This window comes from Pristis pectinata, chromosome 13, assembly GCF_009764475.1.
Source record: "Pristis pectinata isolate sPriPec2 chromosome 13, sPriPec2.1.pri, whole genome shotgun sequence".
NCBI classification, from domain to species: Eukaryota; Metazoa; Chordata; class Chondrichthyes; order Rhinopristiformes; family Pristidae; genus Pristis; species Pristis pectinata.
Window position 1 is genome coordinate 979,895 of NC_067417.1, and position 14,826 is coordinate 994,720.

The 14,826-nt window shown below is 53.1% G+C and overlaps 1 protein-coding gene across 1 annotated transcript in view; it reads right to left on the reverse strand.

The window, feature by feature from the left end:
• lrp3 (low density lipoprotein receptor-related protein 3) overlaps window positions 1–11,661 on the reverse strand; it is a 28,198-nt gene extending 16,537 nt beyond the window's left edge. The window contains exon 1 of the mRNA XM_052028069.1: window positions 11,391–11,661. Coding sequence (XP_051884029.1) covers window positions 11,391–11,454 — 64 coding nt within the window. The 5' untranslated portion in view covers window positions 11,455–11,661. The remainder of the gene's footprint in view (window positions 1–11,390) is intronic.
• Between the last annotated feature and the right edge of the window lie 3,165 nt (window positions 11,662–14,826).

A 14,826-nucleotide genomic window follows, 5' to 3' on the forward strand; every position in this document is an offset into this window, starting at 1 on the left:
TCCTCTCATAGGTCTATCTACATACTGTGTCAAGAACCCTTCCTGAACACACCTAACAAACTCCACCCCATCTAAACCCCTCACTGTCTGGAGATGCCAATCGATGTTTGGGAAATTAAAATCCCCCATCACAACAACTCTGTTATTCTCACACCTTTCTAGGATCTGCTTCCCTATCTGCTCCTCATTAGCCCTGTCACTACTGGGCGGCCTATAAAAAACACCCAGCACCGTTATCGACCCCTTCCTGTTCCTAATCTCCACCCACAGAGACTCCGTAGACAATCCCTCCACAATGTCCACCTTTTCCGCAGCCGTGACACTATCTCTGATCAACAGTGCCACTCCCCCACCTCTCTTGCCTCCCTCCCTGTCCTTCCTGAAACATCTAAAACCCGGCACTTGAATCAACCATTCCAGCCCCGGAGCCATCCAAGTCTCCGTAATGGCCACCACATCATAGCTCCAAGTATCGATCCAAGCTCTAAGCTCATCCGCCTTGCTCACAACACTCCTTGCATTAAAACAGACACATCTCAAGCCTGTCTGAACACGTCGCTTCTCTATCACCTGCCCACGGCACCCACTCCTAGCCTCCTCCACTCGAGAGCCAAACACCTCCTCCCCAGTCTCTCCAATACAGATCCCACCCCCCAACAATTCTAGTTTAAACTCTCCCCAGTAGCCTTAGTAAACCTCCCCACCGGTATGTTGGTCCCCCTGGGATTCAAGTGCAACCCGTCCTCTTTGAACAGGTCATACCTGTTATATCAGCAGATCCTTGGGACTCCTGACTCTGGCTGCAGAGAATGGTATCTGCCCTTTGATTAGACTGTCACAAGAACACAGGAAAATAGCAGGGGTAGGCCATTCAGTCCCTCTAACCTACCCCACCATTCACTAAGATCATGGCTAATCTACACCAGCCTCAATTCCTCTTCTGTGCCAGTTCCCCATATCCCTCAATTCCTCGATCTTTCAAATATTTATCAATCACCACCTTATATTGTAACTTTACAAAACACTAGTTAGATGGCACTCGGAGTATTGTGTGCAGTTCTGTTCACCACACATAAAGAGGATGTGGTTGCACTGGAGAGGGTGCCGAGGAGATTCACCAGGATGCTGCCTGCAATGGAGGACTTTAGTTATGGGAAGAGACTGGATAGGTTGGGTTTGTTTTTCCTGAAGGAAAGAAGGCTGAGGGGTGACTTTGCAGAGGTGTAGAAAATTCAAAGAGCCATGGACAGGGCAGGTGATCAGGATGTTTTTCCCATGGTAGGGGTATCAAAATCAAAAGGGCATGGGTTTAAGATGAGAGAAATTTTAAAGGAGAGCTGAAGGGGGAGATGTTTACACACAGAGAGTGGTTGTTGTCTGGAACGTGCTGCCAGAGGAGGTGGTGGAGTCAGATACAATCACTGCGTTCAAGAGACATTTAGACAGGCACTTAAATAGGCAAGGCATAGAAAGATTTGGACCTATTGTGGGCAAATAAGATCAGTGCATATGGATAAAAACGTTAGCATGGACATGGTGGGCCGAAGGGCCTGTTTGTCTGGGGTACCACTCTACAACTCTTACCAAAGTGCAAGACCTTGCACTTCCTCACATTAGACTCCATTTGCCTATTTTTTTGCCCACTCACCATCTGCCGTTATCAGTGTGTTTTCACACTCCCATTTGAACGGTCTCTTGTACCCTGGATGGACTGCCCAAGGTCCCTACCAGTCACACAGCAAATACCCAGTTCCTGTTGGACAAGGTCCTACATCACATCATGGATCCCCTAACTGCCCCAGAGTCACTCTAACCCTGACCATAGCACAAACACCGCCTAAATTCACTGCCTGACCCAAGGGTGTGACTGCTTGTTGGATCAAACTACCCAGTAACTCTCCACTTCCCTGATGAATCATAGCGTCCACAGCTCAGACGGCTGCTGTGAATCTCACAGGCCTCCACAAACACCAATCACCTAGCCTGCCATCTCATTAAAACCTCCTGTCAAAAACTCACACAATTGATATTTCTATTCACGTTATTTAGCTCATTAACTAATTAGCTCAAAACTTTTATGTCCAGATTGTGTAGAAAACTAGCATGGATTTGGTAAAAGCAAATCGTGTCTGAGAGTCATTTACAAGTGAAGCAATGAGAGTTCAAACCCAACGTGTTCCTGTAATGGTGAAGGGAAGCCTGGGTGCCAAACAGGATACATCATGAAGCAACCATCCTGTGTGCCTCCTTCAACAACCCATCGCCCAGAACTAGATGGAGTAGGCAGAGTGGTTGGGGTGTAATGGAAACAGTTAATTGCAGAGATCAAAGTGGAGCTGGAAAGGAAAGACTTTACAGGGTTTAGGAGAGAGGCATTGCTCTCATATAAAGCTGGCACAGAGTCAATCAGCCAAAGGCCTCTAACGTGCTGCAGTTCTGTGATTTTAGTCACTTACATGAAGCACTGGACAGAATTCTAAATAGTTGCAACCTGGAGCTTCCAGCAACAACCACAACGTTGAAGGCACAAGACAAGCTCCAGCATTAGCATTCGGTGTGAACTTACGCTGGTCACGTGCACTCTGTACATGCAGAGCCCTCACAGAGCTCTGGCTACACTCCAACTACAGCAACAGTACTGGGTACAGCACCTCAGCAACACGTGCCAGTGTGTTATACAACAGGTTAAACTACAAAGGCACACTGGAAAGACTGGGTCTGTGTTCCTGTGAAGTTAGAAGAGTTTAAGTGGCCTAAGATGATTAAAGGATTTGATGCACAGTTAGAGAAACTCTTTATTCTGCCAGTGGGTGGAGGATGGGCTTGGTAGGGGAGGTTAGAGCAAAGAGTTATACAGCACTGAAACAGGCCCTTCGGCCCAACTCGTCCATGCCAGCTCATGTGTCTACCTGAGCCAGTCCCATTGGCCTGCATTTGGCCCCTATCCCTCTACACATTCCCTATCCATGGACCTGTCCAAATGTCTTTTAAATGTAATAGTAGCTGCCGCTACCACTTCTGGCAGCTCACTCTATACACCCACCAACCTCTGCGTGAAAAACTTAAGGGGGAACTGAGGGGCAAGTTTTCCCCTCTCACTTTAAACCAGTGCCCTCTAGCTTTAGACTCCCCTACCCTGGGGAAAAGGCTGTGACCATCCACGTTGGTTTTGAGTGGGCAGTTGGGGAGGGAGGTGGGAAAGGCAGCACCGAACTTTGCAAGGTGACATCAGAAGGGATGGACAGAACATCCGTAACTCCCTCTCCAAAGACCTGCCGAGGGAGGTCACCACGGAGTTTCAACTCTCAGATGTTTTGTTTGCTAAATAATGTTTTTAATAAGCTCGTGGGATGTGCTTGCTCAAAGTACACTTTATTCATAACAAATTGAGGGGTAACACATCCAAGCAGGCCAGAGAGGTCCTGCCTCACCACATCAGCTGCCTCAGCCCTCAACTCCATCATAACCCTCACTTCCCCAATCTAGGAAAATTCATCTCCCTCCCCCTCAAATCCCCCAGTCATCTGGTCCACACCCCACAGGCAGAGAATTCCTGAGATTCACCCCCCTCAGTGAGAAGTTATTCCTGTGCACTCCCTTATTGTGTGAACAGAGAAGGCTCGGGAAAACATTTCCATCGCAGGTCATACATCAGTTATCATTTGTACACAGGCCTTGAGCCAAGGCTTCACGGGGTTAAACACAAATCACAGGCAGCTTGTGTGCAATGGAGGGAGGGCTGTAGCACCGACTCTGAGTGCATCAGTGTGCAGCGCCTGTTGCAGACAACACCTTGCTCTGGAATACTGGCGCATGTCAGGCAGAGCGGACAGCGTGTTTCACTGTGCGGATGGTTCCCAATAGTAGTTGGGAAGATTCCAAACGTCAGGAACAGCCACTGGAACACATTCGGTGTGACACAATGTTCCCCATGATCCTCGACAGAAACCTCTGCATCGTATGCCAGACTCCGGGCATGGGACATCCTGGAAGGAGACGGGCAACATTCCCAGCGCAGCTGTCGAGCACAAGGAGCGCCGAGGTCAGTAATCTGACCACACGCGTAAGTTTTGATGGTGAGGCCCTTTCTCACCACCAACCAAGGTCTTGGGGCTTGTTAGAAAACTTTTGTCAGAATGTCTCACCACCACCCCGACACTCTGCTTGGGGAACCACTCCGGAGGATCACAATCCCCGTTCGCTTTGGAGATCTGATCACATTTTGTACAGACTAATCCGTTTGTGATCAAAGGCGTTCTACAAGGTGGTGCAGGATGGTCGGAGACACCTCTGGAACACTGGGAACAGACAGAGTCTCAACATATTGGGGCGGGATGGAGTGGGAGGGGCTGCTCACAGTGCTGTTCCCATAGTCTGGGAGCTGGGGATTCCTGCTCCCCGCTGTCCTGTTCCTGGATCCCCCTGCTCCGTTCCTAGATCCCCCCTCCCCCCCCCCGCTCCGTTCCCGGATCCCCCCGCCTCCCCGCTGTGCCATTCCCGGATCTGCCTGCCCCTCCCGTGCTGTTCCCGGATCCCCCTGCTCCCTGCTGTCCTGTTCCCAGATCCTCCCCCCCCCACTCCCCGCCGTGCTGTTCCCGGATCCCCCTGCTCCCCCCGTGCCGTTCCCGGATCCCCCTGCTCCCCCGTGCCATTCCCGGATCCCCCTGCTCCCCCGTGCCGTTCCCGGATCCCCCTGCTCCCCCCTGTGCCGTTCCCGGATCCCCCTGCTCCCCCCTGTGCCGTTCCCGGATCCCCCTGCGCCGTTCCCGGATCCCCCTGCGCCGTTCCCGGATCCCCCTGCTCCCCCGTGCTGTTCCCGGATCCCCCTGCTCCCCCCCTGTGCCGTTCCCAGATTCCTGGAGTAGGGGTACCCCACTGTTTGTAGTGATGCGCTCGGAGTTTCCAGATGCAGGCTGGAGTTGGGGTTGTGTTCCCTACACTGGTCCTGGATCAGAGCTGCACTATCCCATGTTCCCGGGGCCGGTGAACGCTGCCTTTGGCATCACTGTCTCTGTGTGTCGGTGTGTGTTCCCAGTACCACTGCACCTGGCAGCAACCCCTCTCCAAGCTGCATCATCAGTCTCACCATTCCCATCCTTCCTTTCCCACGGGGTGGGGGGAGACTCGGTTACTCTGGGGGACTCCAACGTCTCTCACCACTTTGGGAGTTTTCTTTCCCAGCCTGCCCTGCCTCTGCATCACTTTCTGCCTCTTCAGCCCCTGGCCTAGGTTCGGAGGTGCTCTGTACAACACAGCACAGGACAGGAACAGGCCCTTCAGCCCACCAGTTCTGCACCGAGCATGATCCCAATCTAACTCATCCCCTCTGCTTACACATGCTCGGTGCCCTCTAAGAGGCTTTTGGACAGGTACGTGAAAAGGCAGGGAATGGAGGGCACCGAGCACATGTAGGCACTATTGTATCTGCTTCCGTTACTTTCCGTCAGGGCATTCCGAGCACTGGGCTGAGCAGGTCTCACTGCCACAGCAAGGTGCCGTTACAGTCTCTCCCTTGCCACAAGGTGCCATTACAGTCTCTCCCCTGCCCTTGATGAATCTATCTGGCCCTGACAGGTCAGCCCCTCCCTGCCAGCATCCACTGCCCATCCTCTCCTGCCCCTGAACAGAATGGGTGCCTGAGTCAATCCTGTTACTGTGGGTCTGGGCTCAGACTCGCCAAGGGTGGCAGGTGACATGGGTGTAGTGAACTAGGTCGGTTCTCACTGCATCCAGCAGCAGGACTGATTCAGGTTTTCATTCCAAGCTATTATTCAAATGCAGTTAAATTCCCCACCTGTAGTGCTGAGAACATTGTGTTGGCTGCTCGAGGAACTTGGCTCAGGGTTGATGAGCCAGGATCAGAGCTCTGAACACTGCAACACATCAGGGAGGGGGGAGGATTACCTGGACACTGTATTCCAGGAGGCAGTCACACCCCTTAGGTTAACTACCTCTAACTTGGTGAATGGTCAGGGACAGGACAGTGTGACAGCAGGAGAGGCAGGCAGAGCAATCCAGAGCAGCCTCAACCCCTTGCCCTTGAAACAAAGGACTGCAGATGCTGGAATCTAGATGAAAAACACGATGACGCTGGAGGAACTCAGCAGGCCAGGCAGCATCCGTGGAGAAAAGCAGGCGGTCAACGTTTCAGGTCAGGACCCTTCTTCAGGACTGAAGATAGGAAAAGGGGAAGCCCAATATATAGGAGGGAAAAGCAGAGCAGTGATAGGTGGACAAAAGAGGGGAGGTGGGGAGGGCACAGGGTGGTGATAGGTAGATGCAGGTGTGGGGGAGGAGGGGAGAGCAGATCCACTGGGGGAGGGGTCAAAGGTAAGGACTGAAAGGAAAAAAAAGAACAGGAGTAGAAGAAAGAGAGAGAGGCTGGGAAAGGGAAGAGGTACGGTGGTGGGGGGGGGGCTGTGGGGAAGGGGGGGGGATTACTTAAAGTGGGAGAATTCAATGTTCATGCCGTCAGGCTGCAAGGTCCCAAGATGGAAAATGAGGTGTTGTTCCTCCAGTTTGCGCTTGGAATTCTCCCGGCAGTGGAGGAGCCGAGGACTGACGTATCAGTGATAGTGTGGGAGGGGGAGTTGAAGTGACCGGCAATGGGGAGATGCAGATCACGGTTACGGACGGAGTGCAGGTGTTCTGCGAAACGGTCACCTAGTCTGCGTTTGGTCTCACCAATGTAGAGGAGGCCACACTTGGAGCACCGAATGCGGTAGATGATATTAAGAGAGGTGCAGGTGAATCTCTGTCTCACCTGAAAGGACTGTTTGGGTTCCTGGATGGAGCTGGTGTAGGGGCAGGTGTTGCACCTATGCTGGGGGTAGTGGAAAGTTCCTGGGGTGGGAGCAGAATGGGGTGGGAGTGAACTAGGGAGTCACAGAGAGAGTGGTCCCTGTGAAAGGCAGAAAGGGGTGGGGAGGGGAGGATATGCTTGGTGGTGGGGTCCCATTGGAGATGGCGGAAGTGGTGGAGAATGATGTGTTGGATACGTAGGTTGGTGGGATGAAATGTGAGGACAAGGGGGACCCTATCCCTGTTGGGTCTGGGAGGGGTGGGGGTGAGAGCAGAGGTGCGGGAAATGGCAGAGATACTAGTGCGAGCTCTCTCAACCACACTCGGGGGAAGCCCCGGTTAGAAAAGAAGTTGGACATCTCGGATGTCCTGGAGTGGAAAGCCTCATTGTGGGAGCAGATGCAGAGAAATTGAGAAAAAAAGATTGTGTCCTTGCAGGAGACAGGGTGGCAGGAGCTGTAATCGAGGTAGCTGTGGGCGTCAGTGGGTTTGTAGAAGATGTTGGTGGATACGGAATCTCCTGAGATGGAGACGGAAGGATTGAGGAAGGAGAGAGGGGTGTCAGAGACAGTCTAAGTGAATCGAAGAGCAGGGTGAAAATTTGTGGCGAAATTTACGAAACTGTCGAGTTCCGCACGAGTACAAGAGATGGCACCAATACGGTCGTCGATATAGCGGAGAAAGAGTTGAGGAATGGAGCCGGAGTAGGCTTGGAACAGAGACTGTAGTTGAGCAATGGGGCCAGAACTCTCCTCCGCCTGGCTGAACTTGTCCTCACCCTAAACAACTTAACTTTCGATTCCTCTCACTTTCTACACACCAAGGTTATGGGCTGTGTATGAGGGAAGGGTTAGATTGATCGTGGAGTAGGTTTATATAGGTCGGCATGACATCGTGGGCTGAAGGGCCCATACCATGCTGTACTGTTCTATGTAAATTCTATATCATGTCATAGAGTCATACAGCACAGAAACAGGCCCTTTGGGCAACTCATCCATGCCTACCAAGATGCCCATCTACATTAGTCCCACTTGTCCACATTTGGCCCATGCCCCTCTAAACCTTTCTTTTCCATGTAGAAAATACATAGGGGAACAGATACAGAGACTGTCTCAAAGGCTGTGCGCCTGCCTGGTGCTACGGCTAAGGACACCTCCTCTGTGCTGAAGAAGAATTGGAGAGAGAGGGAGTATCCAGTTGTCCTGGTCCACGTAGGATACAATTACAACGTTTAAAAGATACTTAGACAGGTACATGGATAGGAAAGGTGCACATCGGCAAAGGGTAAAGTGGATTAGAAGGGTAAATACGTGGTTCAGAGCATGGTGTGGTAGAGATGGGTTCCGATTCATTACAGACTGGCGCCAGTACTGGGGAAAGAGAGAGCTGTTCCACTGTGGTGGGCTCCACCTGAACTGTATTGGCACCAGTGTCCTGGCAAATCGCATTAATTGGGTTGTAGGCAGGACTTTAAATAGGAGGGGTGAGGGCTTCTCAAGCAGAATGTTTAATAGATCAGGGGGAAATGATAGTGGCACAGGAGAGTAAGGGGAAATCTGAAAAATGTGATCGGCTTCCAGTACACATGATGTTCCAAAAGGGCAAGGAGGTGGGGTAGCATTGTCTTCAAGGAAGGTACCAGAGTGGTGCTGTGTCGTAATATAAAGGCAGTGATAGTGATGTAAATGTATCAGCACACAGGAAATCAGCCAGTGGGATTCTCTTGCTCAAAAAAGAAGGGCAGAAGGTGGGGAACGAGAGGAGTTGAGGCCAGCATTGGTCACCCATGATCAGATGAAATAGTGAGGCAGGCTTGCAGGACCTGATGGCCTTCTCCTGTTTTATCGGCTTCTTAACTGGAGTTCTGAAACTGAAACAGAAAATGCTGGGGCCACTTCACAGGAGCTGCCTGACTCACTGAAAGAGAAACACGTTTCAGGGAGAAGATTCTTTGTCTCCAACCTGAAACATTAACCTTTTCTCCCTCCACAGATACTGCCTGATTTGCTGAGTTTTTCCAGCATTTTCCGTTTCTTTTGTCAGATTTGCCGCATCTGCAGTTTTTTTTTTTGATTTTCAAGTTGAATCACTGTGTGGTTAAACTACCTCGAGGGTCATGGATCAACAATCTGTTCCAATAGCAGAACAGGCACAATGGGCTGAACAGCATCCTCAGTGCTGCCTGGAGGGTCGCAAATCATTCTCAGGTGGTGGTGGATGTCGAATGTTTGAATATGTTCAAGGTGGAAGTATGTGGATAACTGATAAACAGAGGTGAAATGTTAACCAGGGCGCACAGGAATGTGGAGTTGAGGTTACAACAGACTCATTAAACAACAGAGCAAGGTCGAGGGGCTGAATGGCCCATTCCAATCCTACATCGTGTTCCGATGCACACATTCTATATAGGTTTTTTCACTGAAGCAACAGGTTGCACAGGATAAACAGCACTGCTCTCAGCATACAGAGATCCTGCATTCTTTCTGACAGCTGTGCTCACAGCAGCTTCCTAGGGTCAGAACTAATTCAGTCTCTGGCAAAACTTCATGAGATGGACACCAGCAGCAGGCAGTCACACACAAACCCGTGTCCTTCACTGCTGTGGGGAGAAACACCACAGCAAAGGCAGGTAACCTACTCGTCGGAGAGCCATTTCTAATTCGGCCAGCTCACAATGTTTAAATCACTTTGGTGCTGAGACCGTGGCTCAGAAACAAGCCAACTCAACATGGTCCATTACTCAGGAAATGGATCACCAGCAAAATTCAAATGCACTCACCCATACTTATCTCTACTTTGTGCGCTGATGAATTTAATGTTCTGCAGATGTTGTAGTTGCTGCCTTAACTTTTTACCCCAAACCTCAGTCAGACTAGGAACTGGAGTTTGTGCATAACAAGGCTTTCTTCACCTCAGTGTGGCTGTAGGTCTGGGTACAGCAAGATCCCACAGATAACCTGTGCCTGAGGGATAAATCCAGGCCAGCATACTGGGATTACCACCTACTTTCATTCGACAGGTCTCAACCCAAAACGTCGACTGCCCATTACCCTCCACAGATGCTGCCCGACCTGATGAGTCCCTCCAGCACTCTGTGTGTTGCTCCAGATTCCAGCATCTGCTGGCTCTTGCGTCTCTACATTCAAATGATCCTCAACCCCCACAAAGAACCAGAGTCTTCAAGCACAAAAACAGTCCTCACCATCAACCCTATCCATGCCCTGATGAATCTGTACCCCTCTACCCAGTCCCCCTCAGCCTCCTTTGCTCCAACTAAAACAGACCGCACTCTCTGCTCCGACCACATAACTGAAACACTGCATCCCAGGCAACATCCTGGTGAATCGCCCTGCACCCTCTCTCCCCTCCTCTCCATAATGCAGCAACCAGAATAGCACACTGCACTCCTGCACTGGTTTAACTAATGGCTTATGTAGCTGTACTGTAACGTCATTGCTGTGTACCATGTAATGAAAGCAAGTATACAACACGCCTTCCTCACCACCTGCTATGCTGCAGCCTTTGGGAATTCTCAGACAAGCACACTGAGGTCGCTCTGTTCCTCAATCCGATCCAGTGCCTACAATTCATTCATCCCACAACACATTTTTCAAAGATTCTGAGGATTAAATTACACCTGCCATTTCCCCGGTAACCTTATCAACTCATCAACATCCTCATTATAAACGACGTGAAACTTCCGGTCATCCACAGTCAGACTGACTGACTGACAGTCAGACTGTTTAACTGTACAGTGTCACTGTATAACACCGGGGTACGGTACCGGTGGGGACTGGTCTGTCGCTGTATAACACCGGGGTACGGTACCGGTGGGGACTGGTCTGTTGCTGTATAACACTGGGGTACGGTACTGGTGGGGACGGGTCTGTCACTGTATGACACCGGGGTACGATACCGGTGGGGACGGGTCTGTTGCTGTATAACACTGGGGTATGGTACCAGTGGGAACGGGTCTGTCACTGTATAACACCGGGGTACGGTACCAGCAGGGACGGGTCTGTCACTGTATGACACCGAGGTACAGTACCGGTGGGGACGGCTCCGTCGCTGTATAACAATGGGTTACAGTACTGGTGGGGACGGGTCTGTCACTATCCCGGTCAGGAGTTCCCGTGGCCACAGCTGTAGAACAGTCCGGGTCACAGTGCTGCCCAGTCCCCAGCCCGGAGAGACTGCAGATGCTGGGCTGCTGAGGTTGTGTGTTGCCCTCACACCAGCCCCAGGCCTCTGACCTACCCCCCCCCCAACTGTCCTGTACCCCGACTGGCGCTGCCCACCCGCTCTGCTCCAGCCCCCGACCTTCTCCCTCCCCACCCCTGACCCCCAGGTCCCCCTCCCACCGCAGCTCCCTCTCCCAGCCCCCATCCCTCTCCACACCCCCAGTCCCCATCTCCCGGGCCCCCGGTACCCCCACCGCACCTCCCCCTGCCGCCCCGGCAAACCCTCCCCCCACGCCCCCGTTACCTCCCTTCCCCCCCACCCCGGGCCGCGCCGCCCACGGCTCCTCCCCCCAGCCCTCGGTGCCACCCCCCCCCCCACACGATCCACCCCCCGGCCGCGCCGCCCACCGGTGCCGAGGACCAGGCCGAAGCCGAGGAGCCGGGCCGTTCGCCGCCGTTGTCCCGCTGCCATCGCTGGGTGGTGGCTGGGTCACATCGCGGCCGGGCTGCGGCGGGTGTCCGCCGGGCGCTGTGGCTGTGGCTGTGGCTGTGGCTGTGGCGCGGCCGCGGGCTCGGCCCGCTCCATCCCCGGGCCCCGGGCCCCGCTCCGCCGTCGGCCCGTCTCCCTCACACCGCGGCCCGGCTCCAGCTCTGACAGCAACATGGCGCCGCGCCTGCGCACCGCCGCGCCGGCACCGGCCGCCGGCACCCGCCTCCCAGCGCGCCTGCGCATTGCCGGCTGCCGGCTGAACTGTCACCTGATCGGTGTCACCTGACCGTCAGCCGGCGGAATTGTGGGAGATGTAGTAAGGCAAACTAGAAACGCGCCATCTTTGATAAAGGCGCGTCGCCTGGTCCTGAGCCAAGGCCGGGGCTGCCCCCCCCCCCCACCAGGCCGTGTGCTGAGGGGCCGAGTCCCAGTGAGGGGGAAGCAGGCTGGTGCTCTCCCGGTCAGGGTGGAGGGAACCTGCAGCTGGTGGCGCCCCCAACCCTCCCCTCCCCTCCCCCCATCTCCCCCTCCCCCTCTCTCTGCCCCCTCCCCTCCCCTCCCCTCCCCCCATCTCCCCCTCCCCCTCTCTCTGCCCCCTCCCCTCCCCTCCCCCCATCTCCCCCTCCCCCTCTCTCTGCCCCCTCCCCTCCCCTCCCCCCATCTCCCCCCCCCCCCCTCTCTCTGCCCCCTCCCCTCCCCCCATCTCCCTCTGCCCCCTCCCCCCATCTCCCTCTGCCCCCTCCCCCCATCTCCCTCTGCCCCCTCCCCTCCCCCCATCTCCCTCTGCCCCCTCCCCCCATCTCCCTCTGCCCCCTCCCCCCATCTCCCTCTGCCCCCTCTCTCTGCCCCCTCCCCCCTCATCTCCCCCTCCCCTTCCCCCTCCCCTCCCTCTGCCCCCTCCCCCCTCATCTCCCCCTCCCCTCCCCCCATCTCCCCCTCCCCCCTCCCTCTGCCCCCCTCCCCTCCCCCATCTCCCTCTGCTCTCCCCCTCCCTCTGCCCCGTCTTCCTCTCCCCTCCCTACCTCCCTCCTCCCCATCTCCCTCTGCCCCCTCCCTCCCCCTCTGCCCCCTCCACTCTCCCTCCTCTCCCTCCTCCCCCCTCTCCCATCTCCCTCTGCTCTCCCTCCTCTCCCCCTCCTTGCCCCTCTCCCATCTCGCCCCTCCATCTCCTCTTCCCCCTCCCCCTGCCCTTCCTGGAATCTGGGAGTTTCTGTTGGAGCAGTGCATTTTGTAGACGGTGTGCTGGTGGGTCGGGAGTGTTTTTGGTGGCAGAGGGAGGGAGTGTTTTCAGTTGTGAATGCGGTGCTGATCGAATGGGCTGCTTTGTCCAGGATGCTGCCCCAGCACTGAATGTGTTGACACTGCTCCCATCCAGGCAGGTGGAGAATTCTCTACCACAGAGCTAGCTTGTTCCTTGTAGATGGTGGAAAAGTTCTGCACTGTCAGTCGATGAGTCAGTCACAGCAAGATACCCAGCCTCTTGCCTGCATGGGTAATCACTGTACAATATTCCCTGACATACAAACAGCTGAAGCGATGTGTTCCTTTATGCTCCAGCATCTGTAAGTGCAGGCATATGCATTAAGGATTCAACACAGTGATTTAAAAGTTGTGAACAAAGAGGTTATTTCAGCCGAGCAATAGCTCAGCTGTGACACAGGGTTTTGATTTTAGAACATAGAACAGTCCAGCACTGGACAGGCCATTCTGCCCACGATGTTGTGTCAATCTTGATGCCAATTTATACTAACTGTCCTCCTGTGTATCATCCACATCCCTCCATATTCATGTGTCCATCTAAAAACCTCTTAAACTCCCAAACTGCCTGCTTCCACCACTACCCCTGGTAACCCATTGCAGGCACCTACCACTCTCTGCGTAAAAACAACTTGCCCCTCATGTTGCCATTAAACATCACCCCCCCCCTCCCCCAACCTTAAAAGCATGTCCTCTGGTGTTTGACATTTCTACTTTGGGGAAAAGATTCTGACTGTCTGCCCTATCTTTGCCTCTCATAATTTTAGAAACCTCTTTCAGGTCTCCCCTCAGCCTCTGACACTCTGGGAGATCAACCCAAGTGTGTCCAACCTCTCCTTGTAGCTCATACCCTCTAATCCAGGCAGCATCCTGGTAAACCTCTTCTGCACCCTCTCCACATCCTTCCTATAATGGGGCAACCAGAACTGCACACAATACTCCAAATGCGGTCTAAAATTTTATACATCTGCAACATGACTTCCTTAGTCTTATACTCAGCACCCCTACCAATGAAGGCAGCCACGAAATACACCTTCCTTACCACCTTATCCACTTGTGCAGCCACTTTCAGTGAACTATGGACCTGGACCCCGAGATCCCTCTGTACCTCAGTGCTATTAAGGGGCCTACCACTAACTGTATATTTTCTCCATTCATTTGACCTCCCAAAGTGCAACACCTCACACTTGCCCAGATTAAACTCCATCTGCCACTTCTCTGCCCATATCTGTAACTGATCGATATCCCGCTGTATTCTTTGACCGTCCACATCTCCACCAAGATTTAAGATTGGAGATTTAATTGAATGCAAGTGTACAAAGTCAGTGACCCCAGCCCCCGAGTGAGGTCAGTGACCCTGGCCACTGAGGGGACAGGTCAGGGAGGCTGCTCGCTGAAGCAGCCAGAATAATCAAAGACCCCACCCACCCGGGACATTCTTTCTTCTCTCCTCTTCCATCGGGTAGAAGATACAGGAGCCTGAGGGCACGTCCCACCAGACTTAAGGACAGCTTCTACCCCACTGTGATAAGACTATTGAACGGTTCCCTTATACAATGAGATGGACTATGACCTCACAATCTACCTTGTTGTGACCTTGCACCTTATTGCACTGCACTTTCTCTGTAGCTGTGACACTTTACTCTGTACTGTTACTGTTTTTACCTGTACTACCTCAATGCACTCTGTACTAACTCAATGTAACTGCACTGTGTAATGAATTGACCTGTATGATCGGTTTGTAAGACAAGCTTTTCACTGCACCAATACCAGTACCACAGGTCAGGGAGGCTGCTCGCTAAGGGCACAGGTCAGCGACTTGTGCCTTAACCTTCTGGACCAGTCCACCTTGTTAAAGTCCATGTCTACTCCTCCACCTTCATCACTTTTCTTAGAAACCTCCTGAAAAAACTCACAGGTTTATGAGAGAGAGTCTCCCCTGCACAGACCATGCTACCTCCCCCAGTCAGTTCCTGCCTTTCCAAGTAAAGATAAATCCTGTTCCCTTCCAATTTTTTCCAATAATTTCCCTACTACTGACATAAAGCTCACTAGCCTGTAGTTTCATACAGCATGGAAACAGGCCCTTCAGCCCAA